The sequence below is a fragment of the Macrobrachium rosenbergii genome, chromosome 21 (genome assembly GCF_040412425.1).
Source record: "Macrobrachium rosenbergii isolate ZJJX-2024 chromosome 21, ASM4041242v1, whole genome shotgun sequence".
Classification (NCBI taxonomy): domain Eukaryota; kingdom Metazoa; phylum Arthropoda; class Malacostraca; order Decapoda; family Palaemonidae; genus Macrobrachium; species Macrobrachium rosenbergii.
The window spans coordinates 47,019,273-47,033,123 of NC_089761.1; the positions used below are offsets into that span (position 1 = coordinate 47,019,273).

The window sequence follows — 13,851 nt, forward strand, 5'->3', positions numbered from 1 at the left end:
AACGTGAAATTACTGCTGAAAATGCTGACCTCATTTCTTGTTTTTCATTTTATAAGACAGAAAAGAACAGATTAAAAACTAAACTTTCTAATTGCGGAAAGAATATTACGTAGAAATCAAGAGAACCCAACTAAGAATACGGAAAGTAAAAATATAAAAAAACATATGAACTTGGAATATTATTACCAAGAATTTTATCGTCCATGTAGCTCTAAAGAAAGTTCTGACATTGATAACGGTGACGCTGCCAAAACCACTGAGAGAGAGAGAGAGAGAGAGAGAGAGAGAGAGAGAGAGAGAGAGAGAGAGAGAATAGATTCAATGTAAATATTTGAACAAACGAAAGTGAAACACATGGAAAATATTCTCAATATTCAGAATGTACTGTATTCGTGCAAATGAGAGAGAGAGAGAGAGAAAGAGAGAGAGAGAGAATATACTCAGCGTAAATATTTGCACAAATAAAAGTGAAACACATGGTACATATGCTCAGTATATATTGTATTCGTGCAAATGAGAGAGAGAGAGAGAGAGAGAGAGAGAGAGAGAGAGAGAATATACTCACCGTAAATATATCCAAAATGAAAGTGAAACACATGTAAAATATTCTCAGTATATGTTGTATTCGTGCAAATCAGAGAGAGAGAGAGAGAGAGAGAGAGAGAGAGAGAGAGAGAGAGAGAGAGAGAGAGAGAGAGAGATTAAAAATTCATCATGACCAAGAAAAGCGTGGGTCGAGGAAAGGTGAGGACGAGGGTGGCCACCTCCAAAATGTAATGCGAGGGCGTGGATACGTGTCGGTCGTAGTGGGCGCCAAATGGAGGGAGAATGGGAGAGAGGGGGCGGGAGGGGGGGTAGAAGGACGGGCGTGACCCAAATAAGGTGATGCAATTTCTGGACCTCGTGCAAGCCCTGTGGGCAACGCTGGTCAGAACTGGCGAGCGTTTTAATATCGGGAATACGTGCTTGAAAAAGGGAAAAGGGTTATGTACCCACGCATAAATTTTTGTTAACACACATCGGATCGAACCCAGGTCTTTCAATTGAAAGGCAAGGGCGCTACCAACCGAACACCACAGTTGGTAGCCCCCTTGCCTTCAAATGAAAAACCAAAGTTCGATTCCGATGTGATTCAGCAGCTTATTTCAGTTCCACAAGTGACTATATATATATATATATATATATATATATATATATATATATATATATATATATATATATATATATGTGTGTGTGTGTGTGTGTGCACATATATATATATATATATATATATATATATATATATATATATATATATGTGTGTGTGTGTGTGTGTGTGTGTGTGTGTCATATCACGTACGCATATACTATACGTACACACACGTACACCTGACCACAAAATCCACACGAATCAAGCTAACGAGCCAGCGAATACGTCGCAGTCACTCCAGACTGACCACGGTCATCCAGTTCCAGTTAAGAAAATCGCCCACTCGCATCAAACAGCCTTGTTGGAAACGACTCTGCTAAGTCGAATTCAGCAGCTGAATGTCAAAAGGGGCCGTCGCGATGGTGAGTCAGTCACTCGGATCCGAGATTTTTTTTTAATAGCAGGCTGCTAACACCTAACGGTGAACAAATCTGGTGATTCATGTTTGATTTCAATAATAATTAGATGTCGTAGCAGGGCGAGGCTAGTCTTATGCCAGCAAAGGATCTTGCTTCTCGTACAACTCGTCGGGATTTACTAAATGGGAACAACTAAATTAATTAGTTGCAAAACAAAAATGACTCTACTTTTCATATAACACAACACTGTATAAATATACATGCAATAGGCCTTATGATACTGTGATATAATCCTTCCATAAAATTTATATCTAATTATTCTTTACATATTTTGCTAATCTTAGATGAACCAAAAACGCTTAAAAATATAACAGCGTTCTATGATTTTAAAGCTCGTAAGAACAAAATTAACACAATAAAATATATTTTGGTTGATGCGAATACTATAGCCCTATACACTGGTGAATGGGAAAAGAGGGCCGCAATATATTTCCATTTAAATTCTGAAATAATTTTGTTTTCATGGGACCTTAATTTCATTTTGACTCGCAAAATCATAAACACGTCATTTTATAAAAACAGCTGTACGCAATCACATTGTATATATCCGAACAAGCACAAGCGCTCTGAGCCGTGGAAAATGTTAAAAATTACATTTCCTTCGTTTTAATTTTTTTCCCGTACATCGATCCATAATATATATGCCAGCGCTGTCTATTATTCCGTAAAAAACGTGAGCCATCATCTCAACATTATGTGTCGAAACGAATTTGGGCGTTATCACACGCACTTAATGTCCTACAAACATGTGTGCCTTGCTACGCGCGTGCATGAGACGTGTTTGCGTGCGTGTGTGTGGGTGTGTGTGTAATAAACAAATCTAAGATACTCTAGAGAGAATAAAAATAGTTCTGTAGAGCCAAATGTTGTGCTTTCTACACTTGCAAAGGTCGAAACAAAAATAGGAACTCATCCATCAAATCGTGATACAATGACATGGGAACATCTGATGTTGCAAAATGTTGCACAAAAGACTCGCAAAACCCAGAACGGAATTAAGATGCTTTTGTGGCAAATCATGCAATCAAATTCCCTTTATCTTATGCAATTGATCTCATCGTGCCGCGTTTGAACAATGACGAAACATCGTTATTAAAGCAGTTTCTTTGTCTGGCTTTCCGAAGAAACAATTATTCTTCGGGAATACAAGAACGGGGATTAATCACTTGACTTGAATGCTATGCAGTTTATATTTACACGACGCGAATGGATGATTGGTCACGTTACCGTGACTCACAGCAACCGGTTAGATTGTAAAGTCAACAAGTTCACACACACACACTATTCCACCTTACGTCTTTTCCCTGTTGAGGAAACATAACTTGTGTAAGACGTCCGGTTCACAGCAAGTCTTGCGAGTGAGTTTGCTTACTGTATACCACTGTTTCGACCCACCGCTTTCAACTAACTGCTGGGTACATAACTCAATGCTTAAGTAAATATATGTAAAGTAGGATATTAATGGAACCTAGTAGTTAGGCAAGTTTGATACTGATGACATTATATATATATATATATATATATATATATATATATATATATATATATATATATATATATATATATATATATATATATATATACTTTCATATATATATATACTTATATATATATATAGTAGATATCAATTTTTAAACATTTGCAATCATTCTTTAGGGGCAAGCATAGAGGTACATTAACCTAGAAAGCAAAGTGTCTTGGCCTGAGATTCCCTTACTAAAATAAAATTTAAAAATTTTGTGAACAACGAATGAACAAATGAAGATCATACCAAGAACAGAAAGCCTCCCATGTGTAAAGGAATTACTGTGAATAGAGAAATGAAGATATGTACATAGACAGATATTAATACATGCTTATCTAAGTAAAGAAAAAACAAGTCAAACCTATTCACATTCCACTTTCACTGAAATCGCTTCAACACCAAAGTGTTCCGCACTTACGGTACGCCGCTTAACTTTAGGAAAAAAAATACCGAACTTCTAATTCCACTTACGGAAAAACTGACGTCAACGAGACTATGAATCTACTTTCCTTTTAATTAGTTCTGAATAAGTCGGTGCATTCCGTGGTAATTAAATCCGCGACGCCCTCCATTAGGTCCTATAATGACTGCATTCGCAAGTCACGGGCCAAAAGATTGCCCTAATGGAGACGATGATTAACAACATAAATTTCGCTGACGTTGGTGACGCCACGGTACTGAGAGAGAGAGAGAGAGAGAGAGAGAGAGAGAGAGAGAGAGAGAGAGAGAGAGAGAGAGAGAGAGAATGCATATATTTGGAAAATAGTGATAGGAGCAATTATAAAACTCTCGTTTGCTTTGCTTGTCTATTTTAAACGAGAGAGAGAGAGAGAGAGAGAGAGAGAGAGAGAGAGAGAGAGAGAGAGAGAGAGAGAGAGAGAGAGAAAAATAAGGTTAAATAAAAGATGAAAGCAAATAGGAGAACGGAAAACAAGAAAATTATAAAAAAAATAAATATGGCATGCCAAATATTGGGCTGAAATGATACAGCCAAATATTGGGCTGAAATGATACAAGTCAATAAAAGAAAGCTGGAAAAAAATGATACAAGAAATAAATGATTATAAAATGCTAAATACCAGGTAGGAAGAGAATAGACAAAGAATGAGAAGCAAGAAATCGGAGAGAAAAAAGAGGCTGTCAATTAAAAATGTAGAAAAATAATGAAACCAGTTTCGAAACAGGCGAAATTAAAAGTATGGAGACCTGACAGGAAAGGAGACAAAAAATAAGAAGAAAAAAAGAGATGACTGTCAATTAAAAACGCAGAAAACGATTAAATCGATTTCTAAAAAGGAAAAGATTTAAAACTATCGACAGTAGAAAGACGAAAATAAAACGAGAATTAAAAATTAAAACAATAACCTCTAACAAAGGAAGGAGCGAATGGGAAATAAATGAGCGACCATTCAAATCGCCGGATCTACATTAATTTCTAAAAAATAAAAAATCTAATAATTTGCAAACGAACAAGAAGACAAAGCAACCACTTGATATGAAATTGAAGAGTAAATTGTTAATCAAACCCCCAAAACACAACTTGAAAGGATATAATGTATTTAATGCATTAAGAGCTTGGCAAAGAAACTGCAGACGATGTACGTAAACACACACTTTCATATATATATATATATATATATATATATATATATATATATATATATATATATATATATATATATATATATATATATACATTATATTAAAACAATAAATCATAAGAAATACAGACGGATATATATATATATACATTATATATAAACAAACAGTAACACAAACACTTAAAATGTGTAAGAAAAACGGTTCACATTTATCCACATACAAAAAATACAAACCAAAATCAATGTTTATGTGAGTCCCTCCTCTTTGTCTCACACACTCCACAGAACAAAGGGAAAGGAACACGGTCAAATAAGGAACCACACCGATTCCATACACGAATCGGAATAAAGATCATATTTACATAACGAAAGGGGAACGGCAACGGACACTGAAAATTACACGGCATGTTTGGAATTTCAATAAATGGAGAATTCTTAAAATACATTCTCTCTCTCTCTCTCTCTCTCTCTTCTCCATATATATATATATATATATATATATATATATATATATATATATATATATATATATATATATATATACATATACATATATGTATATATACATTGTGGGCAAAAGTGTAATGACTCAAGCTATATGAATCAACACCTAAAATTGGCCGTGGAACCCCGACGACCCAAACCCGAGGCAACAGTGGCAAAATAAAAATCAAATATAGCCGGAGAAAGGGACGAGAAATGGCCACTTCAATGAAAACCGCAAACACGCCCACACGCAAACATGCTCCTCTCAGCCAACAGCGGCTTTTCGTATTGCACAGGAGTTGGAGTATGATTGGCAAAGGCGAAACGATTATCACTGCAAGGAATCTCTTTGGGAACAGAGAGAGAGAGAGAGAGAGAGAGAGAGAGAGAGAGAGAGAGAGAGAGAGAGAGTATAACTATCCCGTGGCTGTATAATATATATTGTCGTCCGTGTAATCTACATACATGCACGTTTGTGTGTGCATGAGAGAGAGAGAGAGAGAGAGAGAGAGAGAGAGAGAGAGAGAGAGAGAGAGAGAGAGAGAGGCTGTGATGTACTGCTTGTAGCTTGTGTGGATATTCTTAGACATTTGTGTGAAGGGAGGGAATGCTCTTTAACCTTAATACCTAACTTGAATTCTCAACACAACTGGTGCATGGCCATTCCCAAATACGGTAACGCATCACTGTACAGCAACCTTAGGTACGAAGGCGACAGCTCTCTCTCTCTCTCTCTCTCTCTCTCTCTCATACACACAAATGTGAATATACATTTCTTATTGCGCACATGCACAGACTATATATTGCACAACCATTCATTACCTCTCATGTGTACGAGTACATGATCACACCCGAGTTAATTACAGAATAATAACAGTACTCGTACTCTCTCTCTCTCTCTATCAATCCACTATTCATCTCCAACATCTGGATGTTTGGCACATCGAGAAATAACAGATAAACCGTGCTTGGGATCCTGGAATCAAATCTGATAACACTCCACAGAAACATAGAACTACACACCATTTCATCGTCTCCTTGGTGTTTAAAGGCTTTCGCCGCCTCGGTAATCATTCTGACATCACGCGTGGTAACAAAACTGTTTCCCACAATTTACCGAATTTAAGAACTTGTTAAGAATTACCTGGTAAGTCACAGTCTCTAACGAGTATTGCCAATCACATGCGTTTCAATGCAATCCCCGAGAGGCAGAAGGATTTTCCATTAAGTATTTTCAGCAACCTCTGAATCGAAACGTCGATATTTCATGACTTACTGTTCACTTGGTCGCCATTTGTGTTTATCTCATTTTCCTCAGGCCCAGGTTAGATATACAGTAACGCAGAAGAACAGAAAGTAGTTATTATTAAACTCCTAGGCGGTAGCTGCTTCTTCAGACCGGATTTATATTTGTTTTTCAAACATACGACCAAATTTATATTGACTCCATTTGAAACAAAGAAAAATTGACACCGATAGGGATTTTCAAAACAAAAATTTTTACCCGTTGTGATTTTGAAAAAACATATCGAGAATCATGAGTTTCCCAACACCGTTAAAGAACATCTAATGAACTACCCAACACGAAAACAGATGCAGGAGAATCTAAATATTTTGCAATTCTCAATCAATAAAATACCTATTCGCAGTGATCTTCCAAATACACAAATTACAGTCACCTTCCATATACAAAATGAAAAACATACAGCCAGGCGCTTAAAACCCGACTTTTCGGAAGCATGCCAGTCAACAATCTGATTATAAAGCCTTAAAACTAAAAGCGCTTCAGGTCAACATCCAAAGTATAATGGCTTCTGGTATTTCCTATTCTCGGCGGACCAGCGTTCTTTCCTTCGAATACTTATCCCCCTTCCCCCCACAGCCCTCTATGGTGGGGGACATCGCTGGAAGATCAAACAGCACAAATGCCTTCCGTTTAAAACTCTAAGACACCGCCCATATGATCCAACTCCATGATAACGATTATGGCTAACGAAAAGGGGGCCACTTATACGCTCTTCTAGACAGGTGTGTAACTAACAAGAAGAAACCTACCTACAAACTAATTACGGTTCAGATTACAAACTAGCCGTACTGCGCTGTTATCCAGTTATAAACACCATCTAATAGATTTATCTGTACTGAGATCTATGGGCAAAGTTATAAAGAGCATATGTGGTCTAAGAAGTTTTTGTGAAACTCATAAAAAAACTAATGAGAAATACCGACGAAACAGTTAAGCAGTGAATTCAATAATGGCAAAAAATGTATATGAAACTATATGTTCATCATCGCCTTAAACGCCGATAACGACATGTCTACATCAACACTAACTTAGGAACTACTTCGTTCATGGAGGTTTTGAATTGGTTTTCCCTGTTTAACAGAAATATCCCGGTGACAAAGCTTTCCATACTACTGGTCTATGGGCACTAAAAGCCTTCTCGTAATCAACAAAATCCGTTCAGAAGAAATGTTTGAATTCCACATTCGATCTGTTTAACTTCTCCCTTTTCTAAAACAGCCTCTTCACCACCCCTCAGGAATTTAACGACATACTCTCTGGCGGATTGAAGAATATTTTCAAATCGTCTACGTAGGTGCAATGCCTTTATAATTGTCACATTCCGTCAAAATAGTCTAGACAGTATATAAGGCGTCACTTCACTTCCCGATAAAATAGTTTCCGCAGTGATTCCGTTCTCCGAACTTTCTTCATTACTGATTTCACCTTAAGATCCGTCGACTCATTCATCTGTACTTGAAATTCTTCAGCTTCTAGTATAGCAACAAAAATTATCAACATCATATCTCTTACAACTTCACAATAATATCATTGTCATTACGATTGGGCGACGAAATATCCACTACTCACGACAATTAACTATATGTGTGTGTGTGTGTGTGTGTGTGTGTGTGTGTGTGTGTGTGTGCGTGCGTGCGCGCGCGAGCTCTCAGTCAAGACAAGTTAATTGACTAAGTAACGTGGCAAAATAAGGCTAGAGAAAAAAAAAAAAAAAAAAAAAAAAAACATTCCGCGTCATTAATAGAAACGTTCTTTGACTACTAAAAGGTGAGAAGCACCAACCCTTAGGGCGAAATATGGTACTTATAAAGAAAATGATAATAAGTTTCACCATCTGTCTTAAAAGTTTCTCTCTCTCTCTCTCTCTCTCTCTCTCTCTGGTTAATTCTTTAAAACCTCTACATATGTTCCACAGTATGACAACGGGAAACAGAAAAGTATAACTTACAACGAAACGTGATATACAAAACTTGAGAAGAATAAGAATGAGGAAATGAGAAATGTAGTCTACAATAAAAATTAAAATATAAAATAAAAATGAATTACGAGGCATGACTGAAAGTTCGTGGTCGTACGTCAAGGAAATTTTGTGTCTTCCAATATCTGAATCAGGCTGTCAGCCCTAAGAACACTCGAGAGTCATTCTGCAGAATTTCTACACACAATAGAAGGGCCTATTTACTTAACAAAATAAACCGTTAAGGATGATTTCTTAGGCAACAACGCAGAAGCAATTCAGATTCCTGACTCATATGCAATGGAGTTGTGAATGGCATCTTTCATCGTTTTAGGTGTCTAGGTTATAATTCTCCTCAATTTTTTTTTTTACATTTTTTTAACAGTCCTTCATTATAAAACGCCTCGGGTACAGAGACGCTCAAATCTTTCGGAATATCCATATGATAAAATGGTTGGGAAGTTGATAAAATTGCTGTTAAAGTTCATAAAATGGTTGGGAATTAGATAAAATGGCTGGGAAATTGATAAAACGGGTGAGGCAGTCGGGGGAAAAAAGATGGGATGTTAATAAAACAGTTAAGAATGCTGGAAAAATGGCTGAAAGGTTGTTAAAAGTGTTAGCACACTTTAGAAAATGGCAAGGGAAGTTGCTAAATCGTTAAGCGTTAAAAAAAAAGACTTGGGAGATTAACAAAATCCACAGCAGTTAATGGAATTATTTGTGAAGCTGATGAAGTGGTTTCGAAGGCTGGTAACACGACTAGGGAAATTAATAAAACGGTCGGGAAGGGCAATACCGCGAATGCGGAAGTTTTCAATTCCTGTTATGAAAGAGAGCCAATTTATTTTCTAGGGGAACATTTCGTTCCTTTAAAAAGCTCGTTTATGCATCAAAGGTTGAAGTTCCTCTAGACTATAATGAGGAAAAATGGATCAGGCGAATGGATAGAAACATGGATAAGGATAAAAAAGCGGTGAGGGGGAGGGGGAGGGAGGGACGTGGGTGGTGGTAAGGAAGGGTCCCTCATCTTTGATTAGATGCCACAACGTGAAACAGTATTGATGCCTTAATAAAGAATGTTTCCATTAAAGTAATTAAGTAGGTTTCGTCGAGGTTCGGTGATGGTGAAAGTAATATAATAGATAATTAAGCTATTGGTTGCTTTCATTTTCCACAAGAGGGTATTCTTTTCCGTGAAGTTTTGTTATAAGCGAGTTGAATAGTGGTCTTCTTGTATAAAATTACACAGACGTATGAATACTGAATATAAAAAAATATAATACTGAGCCTTGGCCAATCTCAAACCAAAAATTTTTTTTAATTTTGTCCCTTAAAGATGATAAATTACTACTGAAACTTTCAAGATACGTTCCTTTGATTATGAAAGGGTGATGATTCAAAGAAATATTCCAGGGATTATGAGGGCGGGGGCGGCGGGGGGGGGGGGGAAGAGGACAGAGTGGGTGGAGAACCCTGTATTCAAAGAATACGGGAAACTGGTCCAACAACTAAATTCCCAATTTCATAACATAGTTATCCTGAGAAAATTCCCAGAGTTACAGTGAAAAAGAATTTAAGCTTGCAATTAAAAGAGACGCTGCTTATTGCAGATTAGAAAAGGGAAAAAAGCAAATAATGCAAACAAATAAATATATGCAAACTGGGAGTCCTTTTCATACTCACAACTACCTCTCTCTCTCTCTCTCTCTCATATATATACAGTATATATATACACATATAAATACTGTATCATATAGTCTATACATATATATACACACATCTATATATATAACATATAAACACATACGACCATACATACACAAACACACAAAGGCTCATGCACACTCGTCGAACTCGGCTCCCCCCCCCACCCCCGCTCCCAGCACACACTGTTACATTTACCTTTTATCTTGCCCAAACTCTAGCATTTTCTGAATAATAATGACACTGCCTTTCAATATCCTCTCAAATCTCGGTATTTCTGACCCTTTTCGATTTTTCTTACTCCATAAATACTGTAATTTCAATTAACCTCAACTGCTTCAACCTTTCTTCCATCATTCGCACACAACTTCCACATTTCACTACCATAAAGGAGATCTAACCAAACAAGTATCTCTTCATACGTTCCCATCTTGGCTTCCATAGGCACTCCAAGTCACTGTTCCATCCTTTGCACACATCCTGTTACCGTTCTCACTCATCTCTTCATCCTATACTTCCACCATCCCTTTTTTATTACCCCAATACCTATATTAATCAACTGCTACTAAATAAACATTTACTGTTCCAGTTTCGAATCACCATACCACATAACCTTACTCTCGCTCGCTCACATTTGCTCTCAACTTTCACCTCTTGCTAACACTTCTGAACAATTTTACTAGCTTTAGCTCTTTTTTTCAAACTTTAAAGTTTGTAAAGATAAGTTATTTCTTTTCTCTGGCTTTTCATATCACTCCGTCCATAAAGACATTAAACAACAGATAAGTGGATGCAACATACTCGTCTCAGATCAACTTATAAAACAGGCCAGTCACTCCCGTCTACGTATTTCAACATGAGTTTCGTTTTCTTCTCTTAATATATCCATATGCACACACATGAACAATATATATATATATATATATATATATATATATATATATATATATATATATATATATATATATATATATATAGAGAGAGAGAGAGAGAGAGAGAGAGAGAGAGAGAGAGAGAGAGAGAGAGAGAGAGAGAGAGAGAGAGAGAGCCTAGTGAACACATTTATTGTTTCCATCACTAAATATCATGTGCTGTTTGAATACTTTAACACAATTCTCAACACGTATGAACTTTATGAGAGAGAGAGAGAGAGAGAGAGAGAGAGAGAGAGAGAGAGAGAGAGAGAGAGAGAGAGATTCTCGTTTCCTTCAATCACTCTCACTTCTCTTTTCCCCCCTCACCAAATCGGCACTTGAGTCAAGGCCACTCACTTCTTATAATTTTCCACTTTGCAATTTCCTCCTTCTATTTTCCCCCATTCCTTTTCCTTTTCACCTTTTGAGCTGCCGTGATTTGAACTTCAGAATCGTATGATTGGTCTCGAAAAATATAATCATATGTATTTTGGAAAAATGTATTACGACTACAATACTGCGTTATTTCGTTACGATTTCGTAAATGCATAAGCAGTTCATCATTGTGCAGGGAGACTGTATGATTTTTTTAGGCCTACATTACAAAAACAGGTTGCGACATTGCTTAGCAGTCTGTAACTTTCACAACACTTGCTATTTTACGAGTCTTTTCTCTTTGCTGGTGAGCACACTTAGTAAAATACAGATAAAACATTTATCCTCATTATACAAGGTAGGTTCCACACACAAAAAACGGACCATGGGCCTACGCAGGCCTACAACTCGACACTTCAAAAAAACGACTCCTGTAATACGCTTCTTTCTATTAAATCCATCCATGGCCTACCTTGGGGGTAGAATATCACAGCTAGGAACATCGTCATCACCAACATTAGCCGAAGCGATGGTGGTGATGCACCATCACAACGTAGGCCTACTGAAAAGGGAGCCATAGTAGGCCTCGTTGTGGTCGTCATTCCGCGGGCCTTCATCACCTACACAACCGACGGCGGCAAAGATCCATCCGTCACCACACCACTTACAACACACACTGAACTGGAGCCTTTCCAGCCAGGCCTGGCCACCACCAACACCGTCACCCCCCTTGGCGAGAGCGGTGTTGGGGGAGGAGGGAGGCGAAAGATGGTGGAGGAGATCTCGTCGCTCCTCCTCCGTTACCTCCACCACCAAAGCCACCTCTCTCGCCACACCGTTACCGGGCGGCCTTGGTCAGCTCAACTTACTGCCCTCCCTAATCCCCCCAAATATGATACAAGCCACCCGGCCCCCAATCGGCGGCGCCCTTGGTCCCCCTGCGGTCCCCGACAGGTACCTTTAGACAAGCAAAATCGCCAGTTCCGAGTGCTACATCATTCTCCGGGAAAAAAAATCCGTCAGCTGACTAAAGCTAATTCTCGAGACATCCCACGTCCAGACGTAATTTAGCAGACTTCTTAAGTCATAGCAAGAGCCGATATTCAAAATACGACTTTGCCTACTTAATGTAATTTCTAGTGCCCCAAATAACCTACTTTTTATATCACTTGAGATAGGGAAGTTCAAAAGCCTTCAAAAGGAAATGAGCGGATCTTTCTTTTTCTTCTATTCATTAGTCCTTCATCATTTAAAAACAATCATTGCATCTAATCTAAAGTAAACTACTTAACCATCTTACTTCTCAAGTCATGCACAACTACTCTCTCTCTACCTCTTACACACGCACGTATATGTATATATATATATATATATATATATATATATATATATATATATATATATATATATATATATATATATACATATACAAAATAGACTTAAATGAAGCATCATAAGGCATATACTACACTTCACATAAATAACACTGAATACACCGAAATTACACGATTCACAATTCATAAAAACACACGAAAATAATGCTGCCATAAACATAACGGATAAGTATATTTAACATGAGAATGGTTTTTTATGCCTCTAGATGCGGTCAGAATGCGTAATGATCCACGTCCCAAATTTACCTGTTATCAACAGGGATCCTCAACACCCAATATCACACACCTGTGTTGAACTTTCACTCTCCAAATATCCAAGTTTGTATATAGACATAAATATACATACTATTTTTAAAAATCTGACGTCATACATACTTGCATTTATATATACACTGATTATCACCAGAAAACATGCATGCAAACGTTCTGTCCATTGTGCATTACACATTAAAGTGCTTGGTGCCTGTCATTCATTCCACGGCCTTCCAGTGCTTTGTTTACTTACTTGGTCCAAGAAATCCCGTAATTTATAAGCAAAACAAACAAACAAACATACAAACACACACACAAACACAAACACCCTAATAAGTGTCGGTATATGTATTCCCCTCCAGTGTTACACCATTCAAAGAAGAATATAGCAACCAACCAACGTTATACTTTTCTTATTCACGCATACAACAATTCAAGTTGAGCCATTATTACTTGCAAAGCCCAGTCACTGCAAGAACGTTTTAAAATATCTTTAAAGAAAGAAGAGTAAAAATAGTATCGTAGTTTCCTAACCAAAATTACATCAAATAAATTTTTGTTATAACGAGAAAAAATATGGTTTCAAATAAAATACAGAAAAATGATTATAGGCAATTTACTACCTGGCCCACACAACAGAAGACAAATTATTCGGAAAGTCCAGCCTTCCTCAAAACATTCCTCAAAACCATTCCTTTTATATGTCATTTATTCCCCCGCGGTTAG

The 13,851-nt window shown here is 37.3% G+C and overlaps 1 protein-coding gene across 4 annotated transcripts in view; it reads right to left on the bottom strand.

Moving 5' to 3' along the window:
• LOC136850149 (mucin-5AC) overlaps positions 1-12,173 on the bottom strand; it is a 74,257-nt gene extending 62,084 nt beyond the window's left edge. For 2 of the 4 annotated variants that reach the window (XM_067123754.1, XM_067123753.1), the window contains exon 1: positions 11,952-12,173. In XM_067123754.1, coding sequence (XP_066979855.1) covers positions 11,952-12,096 — 145 coding nt within the window. In that variant the 5' untranslated portion in view covers positions 12,097-12,173. The remainder of the gene's footprint in view (positions 1-11,951) is intronic. The other 2 variants (XM_067123755.1, XM_067123757.1) reach the window with 2 other exon arrangements.
• Between the last annotated feature and the right edge of the window lie 1,678 nt (positions 12,174-13,851).